The following is a 14,685-nucleotide window of genomic DNA, read 5'->3' on the forward strand; positions in this document are numbered from 1 at the left end:
TGGGCACTAGTTTCAGAGGCCCTGAGGGTGGTGCAAGAACAAGATGTCAGCATGGAGGTAGGCCATGTTGGGCCATAGGGCTCCTGTCCCCCTTCTCACACTCTTATTCCAGGCTTGGAATTACAGTGCCCAGCAATTACAGTGACCTTTCTCGCGCGGAGGGGGAACTGGGATGGCAGCAGAGTCTCCTGAGAAAGTCGGGGCTCGAGAATAGGGCAGGAGGGACAGACACACTTCCCCAGAGGACAAGACTCTCCTCCCGTTAACCATTACCGACCGCTTCTAAGGCAGCGTCTTGGAGGAGGCGGGACGTGGCGGGGTAGGTGGGAGGGCCAGCTGGTTTCGATGGACCTTGTCCCTGCCCTGAGCCTGGCTCGCTGATCCAACCATGCAGGCAGCTGCAGGTAAGAGGCCAGGAGAAATCCTCTGCGGGGGGCTTTAGGGCAGAGGGCAGATTGGAAGGCTTTGGGACCAGGACACACTTGGTACTGGGGCTTGGAGCCCTGAGGCAAGTAGACTGGAAGTCAGGAGGGGAGAGGTGAGTGGTTGGATGTGTCTGCCTTACTGGCCCACGCCCTGTACTGATATGCTCGGACTTCCGTGCATATCAGGAGGCCTTGGCCGGGGAGGGGAAGGAAGGGGAAGGGAAGACCCTTTTGGAGCGAGTCCTGAATTTGGGGGTTCCCCGAAGTCCTTTCAGTTAACGACCATGGAAGAGGAGTCTCGGGGGGGCAGAATGTGCCTCTCCTCCCCTCACCCCTTCTTTTCCCAGCAGATCTTCAGGACACAGCTTCCTTGGCCCCGTAAGTGCTGTGCTGTGAAGGACTGGGGCAAGGGGAGGAGGGATTGAAGGTGGGGAAGCTCTTCAGCTGCCATTAGCCATTAGCACCTCAAGGCGAGCCTGGGACCCAAGTCCGGATGTCAGTTTTCTCCTACCTGCTTGACTTGCTTCCTTGCAGGAAGTTTGAGTTTAACCCCAAACTGGGCATTGATAATCCTGTGCTCTCCCTGGCTGAAGACCACGAGCCCTCTGGTAACCCCCCACCACTTGGGGCAACCGTTTCCTTTCCCCAGAGCCACCAGGGCTCCACACAGCTTCCCGTCTCCTTGGTAACCACTCACTCTGTCTCCCTCTGATAACAGCCTTGGTGGGAGTACCCACGTGGAGGTGGAAGGGGGCCAGGCATTTCCTGTCCCCGCCACTCTGCCTGGTCCGTGTTCAGTCCCCCTGCCCAATACCTAACTGGGCAGAAGCCTGTCTGGTGTTCTATCACAGGGGCAGGGTCTGCCAGACACAAGGTGACTTGTACTTGGGTCATGTCCCCTCTCCTCCCCCTTTTCTGCTGCCCACCTCCCCTTCCAGATCTCTGGAGCCTGGAACGACCTCGCTTCTATCTGCTCAACAGAGAGGAGGGCAGGAGTTTTGGCTTCCACTTGCAGCAGCAGCGGGGCAGGGCTGGGCATGTGGTGTGCAGGGTGGACCCAGGCACCTCTGCCCAGCGCCAGGGTCTTCGGGAAGGAGACTGTATCCTGGGGGTGAACAACCATGTCGTGGAACATGAAGACTATTCAGTGGTGAGGTTGGGCTGGGACCCCTGTGGTACAGGAGAACATTCTATAGCACCTCAGGGAGACAGAAGCCGGTTGGTCACCTCCCTGGGTATATGGGGGCAGGACCCAAGCCTCAACCTCCCCCATCTCCCAGAACTTAGGGACGCCCAGGCCCAAATGGTTGCGTGAAGGTCTCCAGAGAGCTGGTTCCCATGGTGAAAAGTGTAGCTTCCAGGGAGGGGAAGCTGGCAAGAGGGGCCAGCCCAAGCCTGCTCCGTGTGCCCACCGTTCAGGTGATACGCCGCATCCGGGCCAGCGGTCCTCGGGTACTGCTGACGGTGTTGGCGCAGCACGTGCGTGAGGTGGCCCGAGCTCAGCGGGGAAACGACGCCCACCTCTGTCCCACGCTCGGCCGAGGGGTCCGGCCTCGGCTGTGCCACATAGTGAAAGACGAGGGCGGCTTTGGCTTCAGTATCACCCAAGGTGAGCTTGGAGCTCGGGAGGGCTCAGGAGGGGGCTCTCAGCCCTGCTCTGGGCAGGCAGCAGGCAGGAACTTCCTGTTTGTGCTTCCAGGACATCGGGGTCCTTTCTGGTTAGTGCTGAGCACTGGAGGAGCAGCTGAGCAGGCAGGAGTGCCCCCTGGGGCCCGGCTGCTGGAAGTGGATGGGGTCAGCGTGGAGAAGTTCACGCATACCCAACTCAGCAAGCAGGTATGACTGCCTGTTTCCCATCCGTCCTCACCCCTCGGGCCTGGTCCCTGCCTCTGGAAGCAGACTCCTCCTCCACACGCCTAATCGCCTGATCTGACCTTGTACCTGTCACCATCCTTCCCTTTACACTCTGTGCTGGGCCCTCCCCTCCCTTCCCTAGTGCCTCATTCCTGGGCCTGGGAAGAGGGGCTGTGAGGAGGCGCCTGCCTCTGCCCTCCCTACCCAGGTGGTTGACGCTGATGCCCTGCTGGGTCCCCACAGCTTTGGCAGAGTGGCAAGCAGGTGACCCTGCTGGTGGCAGGGCCAGAGGTGGAGGAACAGTGTCGCCAGCTGGGAATGCCCCTGGCTGCACCGCTGGCAGAGGGCTGGGCACTGCCCACCAAGCCCCGCTGTCTGCATCTAGAGAAGGGGCCCCAGGGCTTCGGGTTCGTGCTCCGAGAGGAGAAGGGCCTTGACGGTCGGCTCGGTGAGTGAGAGCCCTGGGGGCAGGGAGGGAAGGTGGGCCTTGGGGTGGGCACACAAGTGTATATATACACCTCTCAGTGCACACAAGTGGTGGCCCTGGCTGAACCCCAGCCCGGGCCTCCTCCTCTTGTGTAGCCCTGGGTCAGTCCCCCGGTGTGCATACGGTGGCCTGGGCCGGCACTGGGGGTCAGTGGGGAAGGAGCAGTGAGGATGTCTGCATCCCAGGTCAGTTCCTGTGGGAGGTGGACCCAGGACTGCCAGCAGAGAAGGCCGGGATGCAGGCTGGGGACCGGCTGGTGGCTGTGGCTGGGGAGAGCGTGGAAGGGCTGGGCCATGAAGAGACAGTGTCCAAGATCCGGGCGCAGGGCTCCTGCGTCTCGCTCATCGTCGTCGACCCCGAGGCTGACCGCTTCTTCAACATGGTGCGAGCTGAGGGGCGGGGGCTAGAGAGAGGGCAGGAAGAGAGCAGGGCTCGGGTGGGGGAACAAGCAGCATGGTTTGTCCTATCTTCCTCTTTTCCAGGTTCGCTTGTCCCCACTTCTCTTCTTGGAGAGCACAGAGGCTCCTGACTCTCCCCAGGATACCTGCTCAGCCTCTCTGGTTGAGACCAGGGACCCACCAGTTGAAGACACAACCGTCCCACGCGGCTTCCGCCAGTGCTGCCTGTACCCTGGGCCTGGCGGTGGCTATGGCTTCCGACTCAGCTGTGTGGCCAGTGGGCCTCATCTCTTCATCTCCCAGGTGACTGCTGCCCCAGGGACCTTGGATCTTTTCAATCATTTGCCTCTTGACAAGCCTTCCTCTGCTTCCCTCCCAGAGCCTCAGTACACCCAGCAGACTTTTCCGTGGTGTTCCGAGCTCTACATCCCCCCCCACCCCATTCCACCAGGTGACCCTAGGAGGCTCAGCTGCCCGGGCAGGACTGCAAATGGGAGATGTGATTCTGGAGGTGAACGGGAATCCCATGGGCGGAGAGAATGACCTGGAAAGACTTCAGCAGCTGGCTGAGGTGGAGCCACCCCTATGCCTGAAGCTGGCGGCCAGATCTCAGCAGAGCTTGGAAGCCTGGATTCCCCCAGGGTCTGGAGAGGTGAGGAAGAAGAGACAGATGGACTGTGAGTCAGCCAGAAGAGGACAGAGGGGAGCCAGAGCAGAGGGCAGAGCGGGAAGCTGCAGGGTGAAGTAGGGTGGGGCACTCAGGTTGGGACTTTAGGCCATGGTACGTGGGGACAGAAGGACCCAGGGAAGAAGCCCCATTCCTGGGCATCCCAGTGAGGTGGGGGGGCACAGGGAAAGGGAACTCTTCTGGTCTCTGAATGACCTCTTCCCTTCTTTCTCTGCTTAGGACTGGGCTGTAGCCTCAGATCTACTGTAGCACCCCCTATGCCTGGCACAGATCTGCCCAAGCTTTCCTGTCTCCACTCTCCAGCCTGAGGTGGTGGGAGCTGAGATGCTCTCTTTAAACCAGAAGCTGCAGCTCTAGGACTCCGGATACCTCCATCACAGGATAGTTCTTGGCCTCCCTCCCTTCCCATGGGCCCACATCCTAGAAGAGGGTGTGGCCAGAGGCCTCAGGTGGGCCCATGAGGGATTCTCCCCTTTGATTCCAAAGGAAGTCACATGGGATCTTTGGGAGCTGTGCCCCAAGGATGAAGATCTGCGTGAGTTGAGTGGTATGATTTTGTGATTTATAACAAGAAATATATGTGTGGCCTTCATACCCTTTCCTGGCACAGAGCTCCTAAAATGCTTGGAATTTCCTAAGTAGTAAGAGAGAGAAAGCTGTCTTCTGTTTTTGACAATAAGCCCCTTTCAACTACACCTAGTTTTGTTAATGAGGTGACTCTTGAAAAGCACCTGAGAATGGGGCACTGGTTTCCAGGGGAACCAGTCATGTGATTAGAGGTTTGGAACTTTCAGTGCCCCACCTCCACCGCTACCCTCAACCTCCTGGGAGGGGAGAGGGACTGGAGGTTGAATTAATCACCAGTGTTCAATGGATCTTGCCTACATAATGAAGCCTCCATAGAAACCCAAAAGGACAGTTTCAGAGAGCTTTCCGTGTTGCTGAACACGTGCAGGTGCTGGGAGGGTGGCACACCTGGAAAGGGCGTGAAGCTTCCATGGTCATACCTCGCCCGGTTTATCTCTTCCATCTGGCTGTTCCTGAGTTGTCTTCTTTATAATAAACTGGTAATCTAGTAACTAAACTGTTTCCCTGAGTTCAATCACTCTAGCAAATGATTGAACCCAAGGAGGGGGTTGTGGGAACCTCTGATTATAGCTAGTAGGTCAGAAGCACAATCTCTGCACTCGAGATTGGTATTGGAGGTCGAGGGCAGTCTGTGGGACAGAACCCTTAACCTGCGGGATCCGATGATACCTCCAGGTAGACTGTGTCGGAATTGAGTTAAATTGTAACACAAAAGTTAAATTGTGTCTACGGAGAATTACTTGGTGTGGGAAACCTCCCTCCTCCACGTTTCACCAGAAATGAAGTAGAACTGAGAACGTTGTAGTAAAATAGAGAAGAAACAGAGTTTTCCCTTTCCCGGCGGGCTGTGGGACCGGCTAGGATTGAAGCCACCTGGAATTTGCCCTAAGCATGACTCCAGGACTGTTGGGTATATTGCAGGAACTTGGAGACCGGCTGCACCTTCCCTCTGTGGGCACCTTAGGATTGTGGGAGCTGGTGCCTGGTTACTGTTGGTCTATTATAGAAATGGCCTTTCCCCACAAATCTGGCTGCCTTTGTTTGTGTTGGTGGGGGTAGGGTGACCAAAAGGGCCTCAGGCTCAAGGGGTGGGACCCAGTTTCTCTAGGAGAGAAGTTGAGACCTTGTCAAATTTCTCTCTTCTTATTCAGTCTTCAGGGTAATGGGTCAGCCCAGAACTGAGATGTTCCTATGAGGGGCACTCCTCTCTGCCCAAAATCACAGCCCACGGTCCTGTTGAGTTCTACATACAGACAGCTTTATTGCTGGGGCCTCAGAGGGCCCCAGAGACTAGAGGCTCACAGTCAAAGATCCAGGGGGTTGAGTCCAAACTGGCGGAGCTGCTCCTTGTGCCGGGCGTGGACGGCTTGACGGCTCTCAGTTTGGCCGAGAGCCAGTCCAGGCTGTCCTGCAGACACCAAGCTTCGGATCTCAGGAAGGGAGAGGGCTGGCTGAGGGGTGTCCCAGGTTGGTCTGTAAGCTTTCCTGGACAGTGTTTTCTCAAAGCTCTTATTCTTAGTGGGTAGGCATGGTTGTATCCCCTGAGGATAGAGCAGAGTTCCCTACAGAATGCTTCTTTTCCTTCCCCCTGGCCTGTCATTGTCACATTAGCTGGGATTTTTGGGGGGGTGCTGGGCACTGGGATGGCTGGCCTTCAGACGGTAGGGCTTACATGTAAGATTTCCTCGTATTTGGCCTCCATGTCTGCCACGTGGGCCCGAAGCTGAGCCAGAGTTCGGTCCCACTCTCCAAGGGCCTGCAAGGCCTCTCTCTGTGTAGCCCTCAGCCTCCCTTTGGCACATCTCTGGGGACGGGGGCAGAAGGATGAAAGACGACAGGACGGTGACACTCTACCCTTGAACAGAGTCTCCAAAGGGACCCAAAGAGCAGAACTTGAGTGGGATCATTCCAGACTTCCCCAGAGCCATCAACTTTCCCATAGTTCCTATAAAGAGCTGAAATATACCATTAAGGTAGAGTAGAGAGAGTGGGCTTGGGACAAGAGATCTGAGTCCCAAATCTGGTTGTCATTTACTACTTGTGTAATGTCTGACATCTCTCTCTCTGAGACTCAGTTTCTTCATCTTTATAGAGAAAATGACCCATACTTCACAGGCTTGTTGTGAGAGTTAAATGTGATAATGTATGGGAAAGCACCGAGTAGGCAGGAAGTGCTTCATAAATGCTGACTGCATTTAAATTTGAGATAAGGCAAAGATTAGGAAAGGGGCTCAGGGCCTGCATGGCAGATAAGCAGCTCTTGGATATCTATAGCTAAAATAAAGCTATTTTAGGATAAGAAAATTTGAGGCCAAAATTGTGGAAAATCTGTGCACCATGCTAAAACTTTTCAACTCTATCCTGTTACCAAGATGGAAGAGAACAAAAGCTTATATATATATATATATATACACACACACACACACACACACACACACACACACATGTATATGCTTATTTAGAAGCTCTCTCATTTATTAGCAAATAGTTATTTAGGACCTACCATGCATTAGGCCTTGAAGATAAGGAAATAAGTAGTTAAACAGTTTCATTTAAGCTTGGTTTCATTATAAAAATCAGCCAAACTGAGCGGAAATATGTTTTGCTGATGGGAGACATGGCGGCGGTGGGGAGTGAGAACTGGATTTGGAGACACCACTGAGAGAGGGAAATGGGGCGAGAGACTTAGGTCTTCTTCTTTTTTTTTTCTAAATTTATTTATTTATTTATGGCTGTGTTGGGTCTTCATTTCTGTGTGAGGGCTTTTTCTCTAGTTGTGGCAAGTGGGGGCCACTCTACACCGCAGTGCGTGGGCCTCTCACTATCGTGGCCTCTCTTGCTGCGGAGCACAGGCTCCAGACGTGCAGGCTCAGTAGTTGTGGCTCACGGGCCTAGTGGCTCCGCGGCATGTGGGATCCTCCCAGACCAGGGCTCAAACCCACATCCCCCGCGCTAGCAGGCAGATTCTCAACCACTGCGCCACCAGGGAAGACCAAGGTCTTCTTCTTATAGCTTAAGATTTTTTTTTTTTGCTGTCCTGAACCGTCTGCTGCGATTCTCAATGGTGGGAAGGTCAGTGGGGAAAGCAATATGAGAGCTTAGATTGCAGTCTTCTAGAGAAGAAACATCCTAAATCCACCTCTTCAGTCTGGGCAGCAGCAGTGATCCTCCGAGAGAAAGGTCTTCGAGGGTGGGGAAGCTGATCTAACTGCGCCCGAAGGCCCCTCACTTCCTCCTCCAGCTGCCTGCTGTGGGGCTCCATCACCTCCTGCAGGGTGCAGCACTGACGACTCATGTCTGTGGTGGGGATGGTGGGTGGCCAGGGACCCAGGTGGGGACAGAGGGATGGAGAAAGGATGGGAAGTTGTGAGTAGGGAGGGCTCTGCTTGGTCCAGTGGGGCAGATACATAAAGCCCTTTTGGTTCTTCTTGGGGTGATTCTGAGAAGCTGGGGAAGGAGCTAGGAAACAAGGTCCCCTTCCCCCTGCCACTCAGGATGGGGATTCAGGCCCTTCTCTCCATTCAGTCCCACAGGATGAATGAGATAAAGGCTGTGGCTGCGTATTGTAACCCACACAGCATCAAGCGTGTGGCATGGGCCATCATGGAAGGTCCCTGCCCAAGATCCCAGAGGCCTTTGTTTGGTTCCTTCAGTATTCTTGTGTGTGCTGGGAAGGCTGAGACTAGGCATGGCAGATGTGAGTCCTCCTTGTCTCCCTACCCAGCAACCTCTGGCCCTCTTGGGTGTCATCTTCCAGGCCCCTGTCTCCTGCCCACCTGCTTAATCAACTGCACACCTGCATATATGGCCTTCCCTTCACTCCAGGCCCCCTCCAGTTCAGCCTCCAGTTCTTGTATCCTCTGCTTCAGCTTGTCTTCAGAAGCCTTGGCTTGGCAGGCCTCATCCCTCCACAGAGCTGTGAACAGTCCCAGAGCAGCCCTCAGGACTGGCTGGGGACCCCACTAAATCAGCCCTGATGGCCTTGATGGACTCTGCCCACCTTTGGAAACCTGGCAGCAGGCTGCCAGTCTCTCATTGTGATTCTGGTGTTTGTATTTTTCCCCCCTAGAATCCTACAGGCTCTTCGTTACTAAGAACCACAAACTCCCTCTGTGTTCTGGCTATGAAAGATAACTGCCTTGGGACTTCCCTGGCAGCCCAACGATTGGGACTCCATGCTTCTACCGCAGGGGGTGAGGGTTCGATCCCTGGTCGGGGAACCCTCATTCCACGTGGTGCGGACAAAAAATTAAGAAAAATATAGCTGCCTTTATCAGCCCTTACTACCCACCGTTTCCTCACAACCAACTCTTGACAATCTTTTTCCACTAGGGGATGGTTAGAGATCAGCTCAGCCCTCTACCGTAGCTCCAACCCTTCAAGCTCCCAGGGATACAGAAATGCCCATTGTCCCACCTCTATTGCCCCCAGAACTTCCACTCTTCTTACCCAAGTGGTCTTGGAGCATCTCCTTTTCCAGCAGTGCCAGCCTGTGTATGGATTCAGTCTCCACATCTGCCCTGGCAAGATGGCAGAGCCTCAGCTTGTCAGGATCTCAGCCTTACCTACTCCCCTCCCATCCTCATCCCACACCCTGGACTTTTTTTTTTTTGCAGGAGATCTCAGGACCACTAAATGAGGGATCTCTGATGGCAAAGTCTAATGAGTTCACTGCCCAGCACATAGCAGGTACTCAAAAGATGTGTAATGAATACATAAGGAAGGCACAGAGCCAGAGGGGGCTCAGATGGGCATGGGTGCTGATTTTCCCACTTCCCCAGCTCCATGGAATCTGGATGCAGATACGAAGGAGGAGGGTCAAGACAGCTCCGTCTTATCGGGCAGAGGGCTGAGTTCTCTCTGGAGGACCTCTGCTCGGTCTCTGAGCCAGAACGTGGAGAAGCAGGGGGCACTCACCTCCACCCAGCCTGACTCACCAACAGCTGCATTCCTTTTCTTCTTCTGTGTCCCAGGTTTTGTCCCTTTCTCTTTGGTCTTAGGTCGTATTTCCTTGCTGTCCTGGGGGAGAGAGGGGACTCGTATTTAGGTCTGGACAATGGAGATGCTTACCTGACCCCTAGACTGAACCAGGAGTCTCAGGAGAATTAGTGTTCTAGTCTCCAACTCTGTCTCTTATACTTTTCAGAAGCTTCTGTTCTTGGTTTCCTTGGAAACTTAGGCAAGGCTGAGGCCACTGGGAAGGATGGAGTTGTTTCTCTCTATCGGTCAGGTTCTGAGTACAGAAATCATTCCTCTCAATCCTCTTTCAGAGAAAACAAAGCTCAGTACCTGGTCCCCTTCCCTCTTCCCATCATCCTTACCCTGCCTCTTCCTTTCTGCAAGACCCTCTCTTGCCTCTGTCGTGTCTCCCTGTGGTGTGACCCACTCACGAGGAGGGGCAGAGAAAAGGCCCAACGATCTAGGAGCCAGAGGAGGAGACTGGGTTCTGGGAACCAATCCAGAGTGGCAAATTTCTGTCCGGGGCGGGACTGAGAACTGGAAGGTTGGGTTTCTGGAGGCGGCATGTTGTCCGGGCAACTGGGAAACATGGTGTTCATAGGAAGGTAGAAGGGACTAAATACAAAGCTTAAAATACCAAGGTCTCAGAGGGCCAATACTCTCCTTATCCCCAAATCCTAAGTGTAGTTTGAGGAGAAAGGGCTTTGGAGCCGATCATCTATGATTCACTTCTCTGTAGCACAGCCTGCAATTTGGAGACTTACAAATTACAGATTTACACATCTGAAATAATGCTGTTGTGCTGATACAGAGGAAAAGGACTGACAGTAGCCATTTTGGGCAATTTACACATCCCAAGGTCTCATCAGCAAAATGACATTCTTAGGTTTAAAACTGAAGCTCTCCTTCAGGAAGGCACTCTGTGGTGTATGAAGGAAAGAAGTGCAGAAGAAGGTGGTTGAGAGAGTTTCCCCTTTCAGAGAAATGAGACGCAGAGGAGAGGTAGACCCAGGACCCCAGGGTGTTGACATAGAGAGATGCAAATGGAGAAGAAAGGGCACTGGTTAGAGATAGGAGCTGTGAGTTCTTTTCCCCTCCGTCTGGATATGTAAACTTGAGCAAGCCATTTAAACTTGCTCAGCCTCAGTTTCCTGGTCTTGAAATATTTGATTTTGGGGAATTCCCTGGCTGTCCAGTGGTTAGGACTCTGCGCTTCCCCTGCAAGGGGCACAGGTTCGATCCCTGGTTGGGGAAATAAGATCCTGCAAGCCACAGCGTGCGGCCAAAAAATAAAAAAGAAATCTTTGATTTTGTAAATCTTGAAAGGCCTGGATTTCCCCTGGGTATTTACAGGACTATCTTCTCTCATTGTGACTTAATGTATTGCTTCTTTTCCCGTATTCCTGTCTGTGGTTGACTTTCAGACAGGTGCTGAGAAAATACCTTGCTTGGCTCTCTGCAGTACTGAGTTGGTTGGGGCTCCCTCTAGTGGACTTACTTGACCTTCTACTGAGTCTCCTGCGTTTTTCTTTCTTTCTTTTTTTTTTTTTTCCGGTACGCGGGCCTCTCACTGTTGTGGCCTCTCCCGCTGCTGCGGAGCACAGGCTCCGGACGCGCAGGCTCAGCGGCCATGGCTCACGGGCCCAGCCGCTCCGCGGCATGTGGGATCTTCCCGGACCGGGGCACGAACCCGTGTACCCTGCATCGGCAAGCGGACTCTCAACCACTGCGCCACCAGGGAAGCCCATTTACTGCCTTTTTTTTTTTTTTTTTTTTTTTTTTTTTGTGGTACGCGGGCCTCTCACTGTTGTGGTCTCTCCCGTTGCGGAGCACAGGCTCCAGACGTGCAGGCTCAGCGGCCATGGCTCACGGGCCCAGCCACTCCACGGCATGTGGGATCTTCCCGGACCGGGACACGAACCCGTGTCCCCTGCATTGGCAGGCGGACTCCCAACCACTGCGCCACCAGGGAAGCCCTTCTGCGTTTTTCTATTTAAATTATTTACTGAGCAATGTTGGGGGGTTGCCCCCCACTTAGGGATGCTTCTTGCTGGAGTCATGAAGAGTTGGAAAAATAAATCTGGGGAAGGGACAATGACGAGTGGTTTGCCCTGGTCAGCAGCCCTCGTCCCCCACCCCCTCTCTCCAGCCCTGTGCTATTGGGAGCCTTGTTGTCTGTCTGTCACTGGGATCTCTGGACACCATACTGGCTAGAATGAAAACAGCAGAAACTTCAGGGCTTTTCCCCTTGCGGATTAAGGGAACTGCAGACTCTTTCTTTAGATATTTCTATCTCTGTCTTCCTCAACATTTTTTGGTCATTTTTGGTCAATTGCCTGTTGTCAGGAACAGATCTGAAGAAATAGCCGTGAGATCTGGGGGAAAAAAATCCTTCCTCTAGGGAGCAGGCAGATTCAGGCAGAGGCTGATGATATTTATTTGTCACCTTCGTGGCTGCAGGGTACCTCTCTGACCCCGGGGACATTTTACAGAGTAAAGAGAAGAAGCGGCCTTGTCCTTCCCGTTGCTTACTGTTCCTGTACCTCAGTGTCAGATAACCTTGGGCACATCTCCCAAATCGGAGATTTTTCTTCTAATCTTGAAGCATGTTTTTCATTTATTCCCCCCCTCCCCCCAGAACCCTCTCTCCCTGAGTAGGAATGCAGTAGAGGTTCCTGTCCTGGTCCTTCCCTTCATCCAGAAGCCTGTTTGAGGACTTTTGAATAGAATAATTAGTGTCTCTGTTGTGCTGATGCACGGAGTCCCATATTGAGGACAGAAATTACAGAGTATAAACAACATATCGTGTCTCAGAAAAGCATTTAGTTTTCAAATATATTCAGTCAACCGACTTTCAGGTGCAGAGAGGATGTGGTTTGGGGCGAAGGTGAAATGGAATAAGAAAATTGCCACAGGTCACATGATGTGATACAAACTGAGCCAGCTGTAGAATAATCCAGGAATGAGAATGACATTGTGATCAACAATTCAACCTCCAGCACATTATGAAAACAAGCCAAGTGAAAATTGTGAAAGAAAGGCCAATCTTTCTTTCTTTCTTCATTAACCTCAGTTCATAAGTGAAAACAGGAACGATCATTTCAGCACAACTCTGTCTTCCTTTGAATAGGATCCCTTCTGGGGGTTTTAAAGAGATACAGAGGAGAGAAGCGTCACCCTCTCTACTTCATTCAAATGTGAGACAAATATAGGTCATCATATATTAAAAGAAAAATGGGACTTCCCTGGTAGCGCAGTGGTTAAGAATCTGCCTTCCAAAGCAGGGGACACGGGTTCAAGCCCTGGCCAGGAAGATCCCACATGCCGCGGAGCAACTAAGCCCGTGCGCCACAACTACTGAGCCTGCGCTCCAGTGCCCGCGAGTCACAACTACTGAGCCCACGTGCCACAACTACTGAAGTCCATGTGCCTAGAGCCCGTGCTCCGCAACCAGAGAAGCCACCACAATGAGAAGCCTGCGCACCACGACGAAGAGTAGCACCTGCTCGCCCCATCTAAAGTCCGTGCGCAACAACAAAGACCCAACGCAGCCAAAAATAAATAAATAGATAAATAAATAAAAAAGAAATATGGCTTACTACAGCAGAAAAAGAGTGCAAATTTTACAATTCCATTCTATACAGACCATACTGAACATAATGCAAATTGGAAGCCTTAAACCAAGCCAGAGATATACAATGATGATGTACATTGTGAAGATGACCTACAAGCTCATACACAGCTCCAAGGGTTAATTTCTTAAGCTATATTCCATAAAATTTAGGATTTGACTACGAGGGGAAAAAGTACCCTTGCATGTCTATAGTGTGCTAGGTACTGTGGAAGACCAAAGTCGATAAGACAATATAGCATAAATTAATGTGTGGCAGGTGAGAAATAGATGGTTATGGAAATTTAGAGGATGACTGTCTGGTAAGGAGGACAATATTTGAGTTGAGTATAAAAAAATGGATTGGACTTTAGTAGCACTCTTTAGGCAGAGGGAATGCTCTGAGTAATAGTGATGAAAAAAGAAAGAATTGTGGTATTTTGTGAGTTGGTGAGTCACCCAGCATGGGATATATGTACTGGAGTAGTACAAAACTGCAAGGTAGTTTGGAGTTAGATCATAACTGTTAATTTCATTCAGGAGGCAATGGGGAGTGTTTAAAGTGTTTTGTTTTGTTTTGTTTTGTTTTATGCTGTCAGACCTATACGTTAGGAACACTGGTCTGGTGGCAGCATGGATTGGAGGTGGCAGGGAAATCAGTGAGGAAAAGGTTTCAATAGACCAAGGGAGAGGGAAGGAGAGCCTGCAACTAAGGGTGGATGCACTAGGGATGGGAAGTTTTGACAATTATCTAAGAGCTTTGCCTATATGTTTTCTTTAGACGTTTTAACTCTTTCTAGGTAGGAATTGACTAATGGAAATTCTACTGAGAGGAAATAATAATTTTGACTCTGCAATCAATCTTAGATACAGGCCACTGAATTACAGACAAGGATATTTTTTCCCCTCTTACACGACTGTTTGATAAGCTTAATTCCCTAATCAGTCAAGAGCTTTGTAGAAGAGCTAGGTGGGGAATCTAAGGAGGAAGTGAGTACTTATTGAGACACCAGGGCCTGCATACTCCCAAAGCAGAGGCTCAGAATTAGCAAATTGGGGCAGGGCACTTCCTTCTTTGGGAGAGAGGTTCTTTTTTTCAAAGTTTTCAAAGGAACTTTGAGACTAGAAAAGTGGAAGTGACTGGGAACCGCATTACTGTTCCCTGGGAGGAGCGAGGACTCCTCAGGCCAGGGCTTGAAGCTCAAGGTTTCCGTGGTCAGGGCTTGATGCTGGCAGTGCCCCCTGTGGTGCAGTGTGCTGCGCAGGGGAATCTTAGGTACATATTCAATTTCCAGAAAAGGAACTTGTGTTCAAAGCAAAAAAAGGGGTAAGTGTTTTGTTTTCAGAAGGGTCAAAGGGCCTGGAAGAAGAGCTCGAGGCCTAAGTGTCTCAAGCCTTTCTGGGGTCTAATCAGGATGCAACAATCTGCAGCATTCACATTCCTGTCCTTGGTCCTGACTTAACTAGTTTAAAACACTAAGGAGTGGGGAAAAATTTCCCTTTTTCTCCCACAGTGTTAAGAAGCAAACAGCTTTAAGTTCAATTTCCTCATTTGTCAGGTGTGGGGTAAAGACTTGAAGTTCAGATTCTTTCTATGGCCACCTGTCTTAATTTAAATAGCCCAATGACCGCCTCCAGGAGGGTCATCCCACAACCCACAAGGAACACGGAGGGCT

General features: G+C 51.8%; 2 protein-coding genes across 3 annotated transcripts; one reads left to right on the forward strand and one right to left on the reverse strand.

Moving 5' to 3' along the window:
- Nucleotides 1-9: 9 nt before the first annotated feature.
- NHERF4 (NHERF family PDZ scaffold protein 4) lies at nt 10-4,936 on the forward strand. Of its 2 annotated transcripts, none has more exons than XM_060160580.1 (9): nt 10-1,033; nt 1,364-1,575; nt 1,845-2,034; nt 2,125-2,261; nt 2,523-2,727; nt 2,952-3,148; nt 3,249-3,467; nt 3,616-3,816; nt 4,072-4,936. In XM_060160580.1, the coding sequence occupies exons 1-9, from the start codon at nt 919-921 to the stop codon at nt 4,099-4,101; spliced, it is 1,506 nt and encodes a 501-aa protein (XP_060016563.1). In that variant the 5' UTR covers nt 10-918; the 3' UTR covers nt 4,102-4,936. The 2 variants fall into 2 exon arrangements, with proteins under 2 accessions (XP_060016563.1, XP_060016562.1); XM_060160579.1 differs by having other exon boundaries at nt 10-803.
- An 808-nt stretch (nt 4,937-5,744) lies between these two features.
- Nucleotides 5,745-9,965, reverse strand: CCDC153 (coiled-coil domain containing 153). Its single transcript, XM_060160894.1, is given in 8 exon segments — nt 5,745-5,806; nt 5,809-5,848; nt 6,113-6,242; nt 7,641-7,737; nt 8,237-8,356; nt 8,890-8,955; nt 9,378-9,459; nt 9,762-9,965. Coding segments are annotated over 8 exon segments (801 nt in total).
- Nucleotides 9,966-14,685: the final 4,720 nt, after the last annotated feature.

Source organism: Lagenorhynchus albirostris, chromosome 9 (genome assembly GCF_949774975.1).
Source record: "Lagenorhynchus albirostris chromosome 9, mLagAlb1.1, whole genome shotgun sequence".
In the NCBI taxonomy this organism is placed as follows: domain Eukaryota; kingdom Metazoa; phylum Chordata; class Mammalia; order Artiodactyla; family Delphinidae; genus Lagenorhynchus; species Lagenorhynchus albirostris.